Source organism: Papio anubis, chromosome 8, assembly GCF_008728515.1.
Source record: "Papio anubis isolate 15944 chromosome 8, Panubis1.0, whole genome shotgun sequence".
Taxonomy (NCBI): Eukaryota; Metazoa; Chordata; class Mammalia; order Primates; family Cercopithecidae; genus Papio; species Papio anubis.
In genome coordinates, this window is record NC_044983.1 from 129,943,849 (window position 1) to 129,960,821 (window position 16,973).

General features: G+C 45.5%; 1 protein-coding gene across 5 annotated transcripts in view; it reads right to left on the bottom strand.

The window, feature by feature from the left end:
• The window catches only part of ZFAT (zinc finger and AT-hook domain containing), a 232,251-nt gene that overhangs the window by 180,763 nt on the left and 34,515 nt on the right, over positions 1-16,973 (bottom strand). For all 5 annotated transcript variants that reach the window (XM_017962334.3, XM_021942678.2, XM_021942682.2 and 2 more), the window contains one exon: positions 1,886-2,062. In XM_017962334.3, the coding sequence (XP_017817823.1) occupies positions 1,886-2,062 (177 nt within the window). Of the gene's footprint in view, positions 1-1,885; positions 2,063-16,973 lie in introns of those variants that run through there.

The window sequence follows — 16,973 nt, forward strand, 5'->3', positions numbered from 1 at the left end:
CCACTGCATTCAAGCCTGGGCAACAGAGTGTCACAACACTGCATTCAAGCCTGGGCAACAGAGTGAGACTCAGTCTCAAAAAGAAAATGAAAAAATTAAAAATTAAAATTTCTCTCTTATTCACATCTCATTTAGAAAGAAGAGAATCTTAATAAGCAAAGAACTAAAAGCTTTGCAAGACCCAATCCAGAAGTTCTTTCCACGTTGATCCACATGGCTTCTATCTGCCATATGAATTGGACAAGAGACATTATCCATTTTTCTGAGTCCAACATTCAACCCCAGAGGCAGGTACACAGATGTACACAGTTCTTGACTAAAGCCCTCTCTGTGAAGCTGTACTCTTTGGAAAGCAAGGCACTGACTGCTAGCAGGGAAGTGGGCCATGGAGAGTGTGGGTGTCACAAAGCTTCTGGCCAGGGGTCAGGACTCACACAGGCTGGGTGGGCAGAGGGAGGGCGCTGAACTGCAAGGCCCTGGGCACCAAGCAGGTTCGGACTCTCAGTGCCCCATGCAAACTTTCCTCCTCTACCTCAAAGCAAAGGGTCTCAAGCGTGTGCTACTGGTTGAGACGCAATTCCGTATAACTTTCCTCCTCACTCCTGCTTCCTCTAAATGGGGAGAGGACAGGTCCTCTCACAAGGCCTGTGAGGGGCTGAGCATGCCATGGACACACACGCTATTAGCTGAAGGTGATGACAGAAGTAACAAATACTAACTGCTGCTCCTTATTCACCCACCACTAGCTGCATCTTTTTCGTTTTTCACTTTATGCCACTAACAGTAACTTTCAGAACTTCCTAACTTCCCAAAAACTTAATCTTCTGTCAGGCATGTTTCTCTGAGAACCCTGGGAATGACCAGAGGGACTTATTAACCAAAACATTTTTTGTCTGGAATCTCTCCTTGTTAGTGGTGTCCGACAGATGATCAATAGCCAGCCTATTTAGAAATGCCAGTCTGAATATTCCTAGGAAAGAGCCACTGGATTATTAGTGTGGCTGATGAACCCTGCAATGGGACACTGACTGCTATGTATTGGGCTTCTGCACAGGTGCCCAGCTGCTGTCCTTTATCTTAGGGTTTTGTGAGGATCTTTGCAGCAGTTCCTCATGTGCTATATGTTTTTTTTGTCTGTGGGGACCTAATTACAGTGCCTGGATGGTTTCTCTGATCCGTGCACCTGCTGCATCTGATAACCCACTCAGTGATCGATGTCTGGACACTACAGACAAGATGCATCTCACTTTGCACATTGACTATGAACCCAAAGGATTCAGGATTCAGTGCAAATCAAAGCTTTGCAATTTGAATCCTTGTTCCAGGTTTACGGGAAGAATTGGAAAATGTTGTAAGATTATACAGACTTATTTATTAATCATGTATGTTAGAACAACAGCTTCCCTTTATCATGTTCTGTGTGCCAGGCATCATCTTAGGTCCTGTATGTGTATTCTTTAACTTCATCCTCACAGACCCTCTTGTAACCAGCATATTTCTCTTCATTTGTCAAGAGAAGCAAAGTGAGGCTTTGAGAAGTAACATCATTGGCTTCAGGTAATGTGGCCAGTAGGTGCTAGGGCTGGGTTAAACCCACACTTGTCTGACAACGAGCTCAAGTCTTTCACACTGTTGAACACTGCCACTTCCTTTCATTCATTCATTCATTCATTCATTCGCCAACCAGACACTGGAGGACACCTACAGGGGGCCAGGTATGGGATCTCAAAGACACAATCTTATTTGAGCGTATCTACAATTGGACACTTTTTGTGACTTCTGGTTCGGAAATGTGGATTGTCTAGGCTTCTGCTATGCCCAAGGAGCAAATCAACATCAACAGGTGTGTCAGAAGGTATCCTGCCCCGCCCTCCAGTCCCCTTACCATCTCCGGTTTTGCTTGAGCTGGGGGGTTCAGGTGTACTCAGAGGCCTCAGGGGAATAATAATCTCATCAACATTAACCCCTTCCTCCATGTGCTTCTCGGAAACGTGGGAGAGGAGTTCCGACTGATTTGGTGAGAAAAGGTTACAACATTTACACATAAAGATGGCCGTGTTTTCTGTAAGGAAAAAAAAAGGAAAATACGTTATTTCATCTCCACATAAACAATTATTACTTCCAATTGCCAAAGAAAATACCAAAAGCTGTCCTTCTGAGCCATCACCAGCCTCTACCAGATTGTGTCCCTCTGGCAGTCACCTCCACGGCAGGCCACTCACTTTCATCTTCAGGGAATTCCAGGGGCCAGAAAGTTCTTTATTCAGTATCTCAACCCTCAGTCCTTCTGGATAGTATCTAATACAAACCTCCTCGCTACCCAAATCTACTCATCAGCCCAGATTCTGGGATAAGTACAGCCAAGTAAAAAACAAATATGCAACTTGAAAAACTAAATCCTCAAATGAATGAACTGCACACTGATGGCAATTAAGGAGTCTTGCTAGACTCTCTCAAATTAGGTGCAAGGAAAAACTGACCACAATAGCATTTCTCAAGAGGCAAGCACCTTTCAATCAAACAATGGGAAGTTGTTGCCTCTTTAAAGCCACTGAATTCCTATTTAAAGCATTCTCATTATTCAAAAAATTTACCAATAGTTCATTATGTTCATCTCATTATAAGACAGGGAGATATAATGAGGGAAATAAAACACTCACTTTTTAGACTGATAAAATAAAGATATATAACAAAACATTAAATTCAGGATACAATAACAATTAAAAGCCAGATCTTTGTAGTATTATACTTAGACTGAAAGGAAGTGGCTTTGTCCACTGAAAAGGACAACGGCTCTGGAGCCAAAAGGCCCAGGTTAAATTCCCAACTCATCCCTAAATGCTGGAAAGCTGCGGACCTCAGAGAAGCAGTCATCTGTCAGTTGCTGGAATCCATAGGAACTTTGGGGATAGAACATGCCTATTCAGCAGCAAGAACCCAGCAGGCACCCAGAAAGCACAACACTGACTCGGCGCAACTCCGCACCCATGGTGTGCCCTCGTCCAGCATCTGGACAGCTGGCAATCCACACCCGGCTCCCCTCAGAATCCCCTCACCAGCCTCCTGGGGACTCTCAATGCTGCCTGGAAGTCACATGCAACTTCTACGCCATTTACTGCCTAGCGATGCTGGACAAATACATGGCAATCATACGAGCTCTCTGCTCCCTGGTGATGGTGAGCAAGTATCTCATCCTCCCCGCTCCTCACTCTCAACAGCTGACCTTGCTTCATATCTCACTGGAAGCATCCAGAAAACAACTGCCCTTGCCACCCCTTTCAGCCCGCCTGCATCATCAGCTGTCTCCCCACCTTGCTCCTGCTGGCGTGAAGGTGGGCATAGTGAGGGGGACACAAGGTGTGCGGGTGAGGGCAGTGGCCCACCCCAGAGCAGGGCTATCATGTCTCTGATGTTGTCTGGAATTGCTGGTTCATGGAGATACCAAAAGCAGACAAACACTTCAATTATGTGATCATTACTTTCAAATTCTCTAAAGATGGGGCATCCCTGATTGCCTGCACCCAAGAAGATGCTCCCACAGCCCCGCGTGGGAAGGTTACTAGACAAAGGGTGTGTGATGGCTTGTGTGTGCAGAACCCACCATCTCTGATAATCATTCTCCAGGTCATCAATTCTTCCCTCTGTACTAGATCTTTTCATTGGCCTATAAGCATACTCTTATTCTCCCATCTCAAAACGAAAACATCGGCCGGGCACGGTGGCTCACGCCTGTAATCCTAGCACTTTGTGAGTTCGAGCCAGGTGGATCACGAGGTCAGGAGTTTGAGACCACCCTGGCTAACACGGTGAAACCCTGTCTACTAAAAATACAAAAAATTAGCCGGGCGTGGTGGCAGGCGCCTGTAGTCCCAGCTACTCGGGAGGCTGAGGCAGGAGAATGGTGTGAACTTGAGAGGCGGAGCTTGCAGTGAGCCGAGATCGCGCCACTGCACTCCAGCCTGGGCGACAGAGTGAGACTCCGTCTCAGAAAACAAAAAAACAAAAAAAAATCTCCTGATCCCCACTCTCCCACCCCATTTCTCTCCTCTTTACAGTAAAACTCTCCTACCAGAAATAAGGAGGAAAGGCAATACGCCAACCCGGCCTTGCTGGCGTGAAGGTGGAGCCCTTGGAAGGCAGTGGAGTCCCGGGAGCAAGACCCTCCCTGGATTCACAGGAAGACTTTCTCCGTGAACTAACAGGGAGGTAACGACCTAAGAGAATTCTTTTCTACCAACAACACATGAAATCAAAATTTAACAAAGCAGAACATTGCTTCATCAATGAAAATCTCTCGCAGATACTGCCAATCGATATTGTTTTTTCCGGGAAACGTTCTATTCCTAAGGAACCCAAAATGCTTCCCGAACAAGAAGTGATTAGAGTAATACATTTTTCTTTATAGGAGGCCAAGTTGTTTTCAATGTGCTTCCTGCTACTCCTACAATAACCCAGTGATTTAGGCAGAAAAGGGTTTGCAATCCCTGGTCCACGGCTGAGGAAACAGGCTGAAAGAGGAAAAGCAACTTGCTCAAGTCATCATGGGCAAGAGGCAGGGAACAGATTCTCTCCTACCTGCATTTGACACGAATTACATTTGGCTACAGCCCATGAGCTGAGTTTCTCCAAGTTATAGCTAAAATACTTAAGACTCTACACCCAGCAACATCTGCAATAAAACTCATTACAGCAAAGAGCATAATCCCCAAAGCACATATCAACTTCAGATGTGTTCATTTCAGCATTCATTGAGCAGTAACCACAGGTGGGCCCCACCCCAGACACTGCAGACAGAGATGAATCAGGCATGAAGTCCAGGCCCTGCCACAAGAGGAGGCCACCATCTCACTAGAGAGACAGACATGCCACAGAACAATCTCATATAATGGTTTTTACTGAAATTATTTCCCAATACCTGTAAGTATTCTTGGTTCCTAGGATGCTCTCAGGAAAATGGGACTTCTGTGACATGTAACAGAGCTGAACTTCTGGGGACCACAGGGCTATTACAAGGGGTCTCCTAGTTCAAAGGCACACCAAGCACTGCCTGCAGATTACATAAATAAAACTATTCTGCATTTGTATACGAGAAAGTGTTGGAGACTACCAGAAATAAACTACTGCTTGGCTGTTCCACACCACCTGAAGGCCTGAGGACCCTGGGTGGCACCTGGCCTTGGCCATCTGTTATGAATTTGCGTAACAGATGTGTCTGTGTGCTCAGCTCTCTCAGGCAGGGAGACTGGACCTGGAGCTCCCGAGGTGGAGGCAGAGACAAACACGGGAACCTGGAACAACTCTCACATAACAGAAGGCTCCGCCATGTGACGTGGGCCATGAGAGTGGCGTGGATCCCGATCTGGACAGGCTGCCATGGACAGGAGAGGCTTCTCAGCTGAGGGACAACCAGAGCTCAGTGCCGCAGGACAGTGAAACTCCAGGAAGGGTGTGTGGGCAGGAGACATGCAGGCTCAGGGAGGAAACACACGGAGTGCCGTGGAGGCAGGAGGAAGGGAAAGGAGTGGATCTGCTGACAACACAGGGACAGAGTTCCCCAGCACAGTCACTGAGCAGGCACTGGCAGCTCCTGAGAGAACCAGGAGTCCACCAGCAGAGCAAAGGCAAGGAGAAACCGTGTCTGAAGGGGCTGGCCCTGAAGGAGAGGCCCCACGTGCCTGAGCTGCGCCAGTTCCCCTGCGTGTCCATACCCTGGACGTAGCATGGCCCCATCACATGGCTCCCCCTAGAATGTGAGGTCACTGGAAACAGCATCTGGCTAGCCTTGGACACCTCAGTACACATGGAGGACAGCAAGTGGCTATGGCGGAATGAGGGAGGGAGAAGGAAGGAGTACATCCACCCAAGACGGGTGGGACTGACACCAAAGAGCCTGTCTGGAGATGAGAGCAGAGATGATGGCCTGAGACACAGGTCTGCAGAGGAGTCAGGCCAAGCAGGTATGAGACCATCACTGACTAGACACGGCCAACAACAGAGACAGGGGAGGCAGATGTGCCCCCAAGGGAGCAAGGACAGGTCTGATGGGCAGGATCAAGTGGTTTTGGGCAGGATGTCAGCATGCAGATGCCTACCAGGAGAAGGCAGCGCAAGACAGGGTGGGGTTCAGCTACAGTAGGGCAGAGAAATGGGGTCAGCACCCAAGGAGGAGCATCAAGCCTAAAGATGGAAAGTGTCAAGAAGCCAAATCCTTCCAAAGGCCCTGGCTAAGTCCATCCAAGTAGCTATCACAAAATGCCACAACTGGGTGGCTTATTAACAGAATTGTATTTCTCACAGTTCTGGAGGCTGGGAAGTCTGAGATAGAAGCACAGCAGAATCAATGCCTGGCGGCGAGGGCCGCTTCCTGGTTCATAGCTGGTGCCTTCTTGCTATGTCGTCACATGGTGGAAAGGGCAAGGTAGCTCTTTGGGGTTTCTTTCATAAAGGCACGAATTCCGTTCACAAGGGCCCCACCCTCATGACCTGACCACCTCCCAAAGGCCCCACCTGCTAGGCCATCACATTGGAGGGTAGGTTTTGATCTATGAATTTTAGAGGGAAACAAACATTCAGCTCATAGCAAGCAACAAACAGAAGACCGAGTCCTTAGTGACAGAGAAAGCCCTTAGGGAGAAGGTGGAAGAGAAGAGGGGCTGCTCCTGAAAAACACAGCAAGAATGGGGAGGGCAGGCACTGGATCCAGCCATGAGGAAGATACTGGTAACCTCAGAAAGTGAGATTTCCCTAACATGGCCACAGAGACGCCCAAGGTGGCTGAGATCAAGGCAGGGATGTTCAGAAAGCAGGCACCCTCATCAGGCCTGGGGAAGGTTTGCTCTAACAAAAGGAAGCATCCTTTGGCCGTCTGGGTGACAATGGTCAACGCCAAGCACTGGCTACACCGGACAAATGACTTTTACCAGCTGACAGTCTTCCAAGCCTTTGAGTAAAAGGCCAGCATCATATTCAAATTACAAAATAATAAAAGGTCTGGTCAGCAGGGAGGAGAGCGGGCAGAGAGAGTGTGCAGAGAGCGTGTAAAAAGGCCAGTGGGGAGGCAGCTCAGTGTGTCCTAAGCCTCCACATCTCTCTGGCCTGCAAGGCAGCCTCTTTTGGGTCATCCACCCACAGAGGACTGCTCAGAGATTTTCCGGGGGTCTGGCTTTCGGGACCAGCCCAATGCCCAAGACCACTTCTCCCTACAAAGCTGCTCTGCAGCAGACACACATGCACAGACATACACAAGGGTGGTAGAGGCTGCCGCTCTCATGAACAAATACTGCCATGGCAAAGGGGCCAAGAGCCTCAAAGACACTCGCTCATAACTTCTGACCGGTGGTTTTCCTCCTTGAGATCCTGCCTTCGTGATCATCCAAAATGAGAACAGGGATTGTGCACTAAGATACTCAACACACAAGTACTTATAATAGCAAGTTCCCAGAAGCGACCGAAGCGCTCAGCAGTGGACAAATCCTGACACTCACAAAACAAATTATGATACAGCCACTGAAAATCATATTTCAAAGAATACTGAATGGCACAGGGAAACACTCATAATGAACACTAAGTTTTAAAGAATGGAATACTCAGCTATTTGGTATGAATACAATTTTATTATTAATGGATAGATATTATTTATGAATAGATGGAAGGAAGGAAAGCCGGCCAGGATGAAAGGAAATACACCAAAATTTTCACTGTGAAACTTTTTTAAAAAATAACTTCTGCCTGTAATCCCAGCACTTTGGGAGGGCAAGGTGGGCAGATCACGAGGTGAGGAGTTCGAAACCAGCCTGGCCAAGATGGCAAAACCCCGTCTCTACTAAAAATACAAAAAATTAGCTGGATGTGGTGGCGTGCACCTATAATCCCAGCTACTCGAGAGGCTGAGGCAGGAGAATTGCTTGAACCTGGGAGGTGGAGGATGTAGTGAGCTGAGATCGTGTCACTGTACTCCAGCCTGGGTGACAGAGCAAGACTCTGTCTCAAAATAATAATAATAATAATTAATAATAACATCTGTATTTTCTACAACAAGACTAAATAACATTTAAAAATCAGAAAGACTGCTAGGCCTTCTAAAAACAAGGTGAAGGATAACACAGCAGATCCAACACGGTTCAGGAGGATCCACTCTAAGCTGCTCAGGCAAGGATGGCGTCTTATTCAAGTCCAAGCAAGGATGGCATCTTATTCAAGTCCATGTCCTCAGCCTGGCACATGATAGGTGTTCAACTAATGAGGAAGCTGAGTCGCACACTGCAAATCATAAAGACCGCGAGCAGGGGAAAGGGGAAAGCCTTGGCTGAGGTGCCTGGGAAATTACGGGAGAAGGCACTTGAATGGATCTTGAAAGGCAGCCAGACCTGCACAGGAGGTCACGGGAGGGGCTCCCAGACTCCAGAGTGCATCAGGCATGGGCTCTACCCCCGACCCCACCCCACCCCTACGAACACTTCCTCATTCAATGCCCCACCTCTCTGTTGGCCAGCCCATGATCCCCATTCTACAATACAGGATGGAGGGTCAGAGGAGCTGGCCTCCCCTCAGCCAGGGAAGTGCAGCGGCAAGCAGAACCGGGATCTCCCTGACCCAGGCCCAGGGCTCCACGGTGCTACATGGCCTGTGCAGGGTCAGCGCCAGTGAAGAACATATGGCCACACAGAGCCCACAAGACCACAAAAACTCCCCAAGGGAGCAGGGGTCTTGGTCACAGGGCTGGTCCTGACAGCCAGGCTCCCCAGGGGGCGCTCTGTGTTGCTCCTATCATTGCAATCTCAAATTTAAAAGCAGCCTGTTCCAAAAGCCCAGAGCAGAGAGCACGGTGCACCCTTTTCAACAGAACCTATGAGTGCCTCCCAGGCCTCCCACAGGGAGGGCAGCTGCACTCATTGGGGACGTTCATAAAGCCGCATATAAACGGCAAAATGCCAAAGCACACGGAGAGGGCACGGAGTCAGGCAGCATCCCCTAAATATTAAGAATTGTTAATCCATCAAAATAACAACAAAGGAGGCACTTTTGTTTTCTATAGTGGACTAATATGAAAAAAATATTATCTTGCACCCTGAAATATACTCATAATTATGTTGTCAGCTAATCCTGATGAAGATGCTATAATTTGGATGCATTTTTAGGTCCAATTACTGTGCACTCAACCTTATCAAAAGAATTCAAAGGGAAAATGACATATTCAGCACAAAGAAAATCACGAAAGTTTGGGGTTTGAGCATTCAATTCCTACTAACTGTTTCCCAGGTTTTAGCCAGCTACTCTGTACTATTAAAGTGGAAAATCCTAAAATAACTGTACTAATAAGTCCTCATTTCTGATCTCTGATTTGTAAACATTCCCAGCCAAGAACAGTCAGGTCCTGTCTGCAACCTCTGACCCCCCTGCCTGCTCTGGGACCCTGGGACAAGCAAGGTGTTTTGACCCAACTCCTTCCAGAAGGCAGCTGTGAACTGGAATCTGAATTCATAGGCCCCGAAGTGGAGACTGAGTCCCTTGCACTGGGAAGGTTCCTGGATGCAGCAGAAGGTGGCCGGTGCTCTAGCCATGGGCCGCAGACATGATCAGCTGAAGCTGGCCTGCTCTGAGGGACCCCTCCCCAACTTTCAGGCCCTCAAGGAAAGGGGTGATGAGGGTCAGTTGGGCCTTGAGCTGGAGTCACAGATGCTCACAGACAGCTCACATCCAGCCGGCTCACAGGATGCTCTGGCACCCTGTACACGAGGCAGAGTGTCCTCCTCCTGCTGCTGCTGTCCTCTGTACGTCCACCTGGCGGGAGTCTCAAGGGCAGGATGAGTGGAACAAGACAGGGTTCAGGCATTATGGGGTCCCCCATCAGCCCTTACACCAGCTTTTAATATTTCCATTATTGTTTATTATAAAAGGTACATAGGAGTACATGTTGATGGTAACAGTAAACAAAACAGCAGTCTATAGAATACAGACAACCCCCGAGCATCCCCTCTGAGAGTCAGAGCATCACTGAGCACAGTGTGGTGCCTACATCCTTCCAGACCTTCTGCTGTGCATCATAGACAGAGAGAGATGGACAGGAACAGGGACGAATATCACCTTCAGAGCAGCAAAACCTTGTACAAACCCTTCCCCACGGGGGTCCCCAGAGCCCTGTGCCCCTCCATACCCCTCTGCCTCCCTTGACGTCCTGCAGGCTGGGCTTGACACAGAAGGACAGCAGAGGAGATCACTGGTATTGTTGAGGGTCTCAGGGGCCCCAAGTAAAAACTCAAAATACACTACCCAGCAGTGAACAGAGCACCCCTTCCCATTCCCAGCTGGGCAGAGCCAAGACTTTCACCAGCATTCAGCAGTAATGAAGCTATCCCTGCACACTGAAGTGTCACTGGAGGCCCCATGGAGGGTAGTACTAAGGCACCCTTGCCCCTTCTAGCTAGGATTGGTATCAGCAGCAGAGGTCCAGCTGGGAGCCTGAACTCCCACCCCCATCCACCAGTAATGAGGTGCACTTTTCTACAGGCATCAAAGAGACTGAGTGGGGAACCTGAACTTCCACCCCACACTGGCAGTAATAAGGCAGTACCCCCTCGTCCCCACCAGAGCAGTGTCAGATGGAGCCTGCTAAAACCGAAGATTTAAATAAGATCCAGACCTTCGTAACATAATATCGAAAATGCCCAAGATTCGATTAAAAATCATTCCTCATGATTTTCCAAGACCAGGAAAATATCAATTGTGATGAGAAAAGACAATTAACAGACACCAATACTAGGTGGCACAGATGTCAGAATTAACTGATAAGGACTTAAAGTAGCCATCACAAAAATGCCTTCATGATAAAGGACAAGCCTCTCTACAACAAGCAAAAAAACACTGCATCTCAGAAAAGAAATCAGAGATATAAAGAAAACCCAAATGAAAATTTTAGAACAGAAAAATACAGCAACAACAAAACTTTCAATGGATGGGCTCAAAGCAGAATGAAAAGGAGAGAAAAATAACAAAGAAAAGAGATTGAAAAAGAAAAGAACAGAGCCCCCAAGGACCTGTGGGACTATCACAAAAGATTAACATTTGTGACATGAGTCCCAAAAAAAGAAAAAGAGAATAGAACTGGGCAAGTATTCAAAGAAATTACAGCTGAAAACTTCCCAAATTTGACAAAAGATATAAATCCACTAATTCAAGAAGCTGAGCAAACCCCAGACAGGATAAATCCAAAAAAATCCATGCCAAGTACAGCCATAAAAAAGTATGAGTTCATGTCCTTTGAAGGGACATGGATGAAGCTGGAAACCATCATTATCAGCAAACTAACCAGGAACAGAAAACCAAATACCACATGTTCTCACTCATAAGTGGGAGTTGAACAATGAGAACACACGGACACAGGGAGGGGAACATCACACACTGGGGCCTGTTGGGAGCTTCGGGGAAAGGGGAAGGAGAACATTAGGACAAACAGCTAATGCATGCCGGGCTTAAAACATAGATGACAGGTTGACAGGTGCAGCAATCCACCGGGGCACATATATACCTGCATAACAAACCTTCACGTTCTGCACAAGTATCCAAGAACTTAAAGTAAAATAATTTATAAAAAAAGAAATCCATGCCAAGACACATCATAATCAAATCTCTGAAAACTAAAGACAAAGAGAAAATGTAAAAGTAACAAGAAAAAAAGTCTACAGAGGAAAATTATGTGAATGACAGCAGATTTATCATCAGATACAATGGAACCCAGAAGGAAATGGCACAGCATTTTCAAATGTTGAAAGAAAAGAACTGTCCGCCTAAAATTCCATGTCCAGTGAAAATACCCTTCAGGAATGGAGGGGAAATCAAGACATTCTCAAAGGAAGAAAAATTGGCGTAATTTGTCACCAGTAGATATCACCTAATAGAATGGCTACAGGAAGTTTCCTAAACAGGAAAAAAATATAAAAACAATAAATCTTAGAACATCAAAAAGAAAGAAAGAAGAAAGGAAAGTATAAAAATATGGGTAAATACACCAGACTTTCCTCTTAGGTTTTCTAAATTATGTTTGACAGTTGAAACAAAAAGTCTATCTCTGTGGGAAGTAGTTCTCAATGTATGCAGAAGAAATACTTACAACAATTATACCATGAATGGGGAGGGGGTCCTCTCAAACTTCTGCTCTGAGATGTTGATAAAGAACCTTCATAAGTTGACTATCAACGCTTGTACTGAATTCCCTTCCCTTCTACCACAGGTTCACCCCAACAATAGGATATAAGAGCAACGATCCTCAAGTAAATCAGAGATGACTTGCTTTACAAGAAGAGAGGAGTAAAAACATTGCTATCTATGCAGAAAGGAAGAATGGCAAAATTGAGACACCCATTACTCAGCATAGTTCCTAGGCTTGAAAGAGAACTAACAAACACTCGGCTTAAGGGACGTCGGAATGAACAAAGAAGTGAACCACTCCAATGTTGCTGCAGTTTCCGCATATTTAACAGATAGGATCCTTCTGGGAATGCTAGAATCAGGGATTATGACACCAAGTCACTTCAGCCTTAAACCTTATTCTTGTGCTTTTCTTTCTTGCTGGTAATTTTACATAAAAGGATATATAGCTAGAATAGACTATATACCAGTAATTTTGATAATGAATTCTATGATGTGTTTTGTCTTCTTGTATCTTTTTTCCTTCCTACCATGATACCAGTAATTTATAAGTGATCTGTGTAGTTTAAATGTATTTGAATAACCTCAGTATATTTTAGCTCTACTCACTGATTTGACCTAGAAAAGCACCAAAAGGACATAAGTATTCCCATGTATTTTAGAAGCCTAAAGTCAGTGACAGGAAACCCAACATCAAGAATTTGAACCAGGCCAGGCACAGTGGCTCACACCTGTAATCCCAGCACTTTGGGAGGCCAAGGCAGGCAGATCACCTGAGGTCAAGAGTTCAAGACCAGCCTGGCCAAATGGTGAAACCCCGTCTCTACTAAAAATAGGAAAAACTAAGGTAGCTGGCAAGATGGCCGAATAGGAACAGCTTCAGTCTGCAGCTCCCAGCGAGATCAAAGCAGAAGTCAGCTAATTCCTGCATTTCCAACTGAGGTACCCAGTTCATCTCATTGGGTCTGGCTGGATAGTGGGTGCAGCCTACAGAGAGTGAGCCAAAGTAGGGTGGGGCATCGCCTCACTGGAAAGTGCAAAGGTCAGGAGATTTTCCCTTTTCTAGCCAAGGGAAGCCGTGAGAGACTGTACCAGGAAGAACAGTGCATTCCAGCCCAGGTACTGCGCTTTTCCCATGGTCTTTGCAATTGGCAGACCCAGAGATTGTCTCCAGTGCCTGGCTCGGCAGGTCCCACCCCCAGAGCCCAGCAAGCTAAGATCCACTGGCTTGAAATTCTGGCTTGAAATTCTCACAGTCTGAGGTCAACCTGGGACACTAGAGCTTGGTGGGGAAAGGGGCATCGCCATTGCTGAGGCCTGAGTAGGCAGTTTTACCCTCACGGTGTAAACAAAGCTGCCAGGAAGTCTGAACTGGATGGACCCCACCACAACTCCCTGGGACAGAGCACCGGGGGTGGGGGGGAAGGGGCGGCTGTGGGTGGAGCCTCAGCAGACTTAAACGTCCCTGCCTGACAGCTCTGAAGAGAGGAGCAGTTCTCATAGCACAGTGTTTGAGCTCTGATAATGGACAGACTGCCTCCTCAAGTGGGTCCCTGACCCACCGTGTATCCAGACTGGGAGACACCTCCCAGTAGGAGTCAACAGACACCTCATACAGGAGAGCTCTGGCTGGCATCTGGCAGCTTCCCCTCTGGGACGAAGCTTCCAGAAGTAAGAACAGGCAGCACTCTTTGTTGTTCTGCAGCCTCTGTTGGTGATACCCAGGCAAACAGGGTCTGGAGTGGACCTCCAGCAAACTCCAGCAGACCTGCAGCAGAGGGGCCTGTTAGAAGGAAAACTAACAAACAGAAAGGAATAGTATCAACATCACCAACATCAAAGACCAAAGGTAGATAAACCCACAAAGATGGGGAGAAACCAGCGAAAAAAGGCTGAAAATTCCAAAAACCAGAACACCTCTTCTCCAAAGGATCACAACTCCTGGCCAGCAAAGGAACAAAACTGGACGGAGAATGAGTTTGACAAATTGACAGAAGTAGGCTTCAGAAGGTGGGTACTAACAAACTCCTCCGAGCTAAAGGAGCGTGTTCTAACCCAATGCAAGGAAGCTAAGAACCTGCAAAAAAGGTTAGACAAATTCCTAACAAGAATAACCAGCTTAGAGAAGAACATAAATGGCCTGATGGAGCCGAAAAACACAGCATGAAAATTTCATGAAGCATACACAAGTATCAATGGCCAAATCAATCAAGCAGAAGAAAGGGTATTAGAAACTGAAGATTAACTCAATGAAATAAAGCAAGAAGACAAGATTAGAGAAAAAGAGTGAAAAGAAGTGAACAAAGCCTCCAAGAAATACGGCACTATGTGAAAAAACCAAATCTACGTTTGATTGTTGTACCTGAAAGTGATAGGGAGAATGGAACCAAGTTGGAAAACACTCTTCAGGATATTATCCAGGAGAACTTCCCAATCTAGCAAAGCAGGCCAACATTCAAATTCAGGAAATACAGAGACCACCACAAGAATATTCCTTGAGATGAGCAACCTCAAGACACATAATCGTCAGATTTACCAAGGCTGAAATAAAGGAAAAAATGTTAAAGACAGCCAGAGAGAAAGGCTGGGTTACCCACAAAGGGAAGCCCATCAGACTAACAGTGGATCTCTCAGCAGAAACCCTACTAGCCGGAAGAAAGTGGGGGCCAATATTCAACATTCTTAAAGAAAAGAATTTTCAACCCAGATTTTCAAATCCAGCCAAACTAAGCTTCATAAGTGAAGGAGAAATAAAAGCCTTTACAGACAAGCAAATGCTTAGAGATTTTGTCACCACCAGGCCTGCCTTACAAGAGCTCCTGAAGGAAGCACTAAACATGGAAAGGAACAACCGGTACCAGCCACTGCAGAAACAGGCCAATTTGTAAAGACCAAAGACTATGAAGAAACTGCATCAACTAATGGGCAAAATAACCAGTTAGCATCATATGACAGGATCAAATTCACACATAACAATATTAACCTTAAATGTAAATGGGCTAAATGCCCCAATTAAAAGGCACAGACAGGCAAATTAGATAGAGTCAAGACCCATCAGTGTGCTGTATTCAGGAGACCCATTTCATGTGCAAAGACACACATAGGCTCAAAATAAAGGGATGGAGGAAGATCTACCAAGCAAATGGGAAACAAAAAAAAGCAGGGGTTGCAATCCTATTCTCTGATAAAACAGACTTTAAACCAACAAAGATCAAAAGAGACAAAGAAGGCCATTACATAATGGTAAAGGGATCAACACAACAAGAATAGCTAACTATCCTAAATATATACGCATCCAACACAGGAGCAAGCAGATTCATAAAACAACTTCTTAAAGACCTACAAAGAGACTTAGACTCCAACACAATAACAGTGGGAGACTTTAACACCCCATTGTCAATATTAGACAAATCAATGAGACAGAAAATGAACAAGGATATCCAGGACTTGAACTCAGCTCTGGACTAAGCGGACCTAATAGACATCTACAGAACTCTCCACCCCAAATCAACAGAATAAACATTCTTCTCAGCACCACACTGCACTTATTCTAAAACTGACCACATAATTAGGAGTAAAACACTCCTCAGCAAATGCAAAAGAATGGAAATTATAACAGTCTCCCAGACCACAATGCAATCAAATTAGAACTCAAGATTAATAAACTCACTCAAAACCACACAACTACATGGAAACTTAACAACCTGCACCTGAATGACTACTGGGTAAATAATGAAATAAAGGCAGATACAAAGATGTTCTTTGAAACAAGTGAGAACAAAGACACAACATACCAGAATCTCTGGGACACATTTAAAGCAGTGTGTAGAGGGAAATTTATAGCACTAAATGCCCACAAGAAAAAGCAGGAGAGATCTAAAATTGACACCCTAACATCACAATTAAAAGAACTAGAGAAGCAAGAGCAAACAAATTCAAAAGCTAGCAGAAGACAAGAAATAACTAAGATCAGAGCAGAACTAAAGGAGACAGAGACACGAAAAACCCTTCAAAAAAAATCAATGAATCCAGTAGCTGGTTTTTTGAAAAGATCGACAAAATAGATAGACTGCTAGCCAGATTAATAAAGAAGAAAAGAGAGAAGAAACAAATAGACACAATAAACAATGATAAAGGGGCTATCACTACTGATCCCACAGAAATACAAACTACCATCAGAAAATACTATAAACACCTCTAGGCAAATAAACTAGAAAGTCTAGAAGAAATGGACAAATTCCTGTACACATACATCCTCCCAAGACTAAACCAGGAAGAAGTCGAATCCCTGAATAGAACAATAACAAGTTCTGAAATTGAGGCAGTAATTAATAGCCTACCAACCAAAAAAATCCAGGACCAGATGGATTCACAGCCAAATTCTACTAGAGGTGCGAAGAGGAGCTAGTACCATTCCTTTTGAAACTATTCCAAACAATAGAAAAAGAGGGAACGCTCCCTAACTCATTTTATGAGGCCAGCATCATCCTGATACCAAAACCCAGCAGAGACACAACAACAACAACAAAATTTTAGGCCAATATCCCTGATGAACACTGAAAAATCCTCAATAAAATACTGGCAAACCAAATCCAGCAGCACATCAAAAAGCTTATTCACCACAATCAAGTTGGCTTCATCCCTGGGATGCAAGGCTAGTTCAACATACGTAAATAAATAAATGTAATCTATCACATTAACAGAACCAATGACAAAAACCACATGATTATCTCAACAGACACTGAAAAGGCCTTTGACAAAATTCAACAGCCCTTCATGCTAAAAACTCTCAATAAATTAGGTATCAATGGGACATATCTCGAAATAAT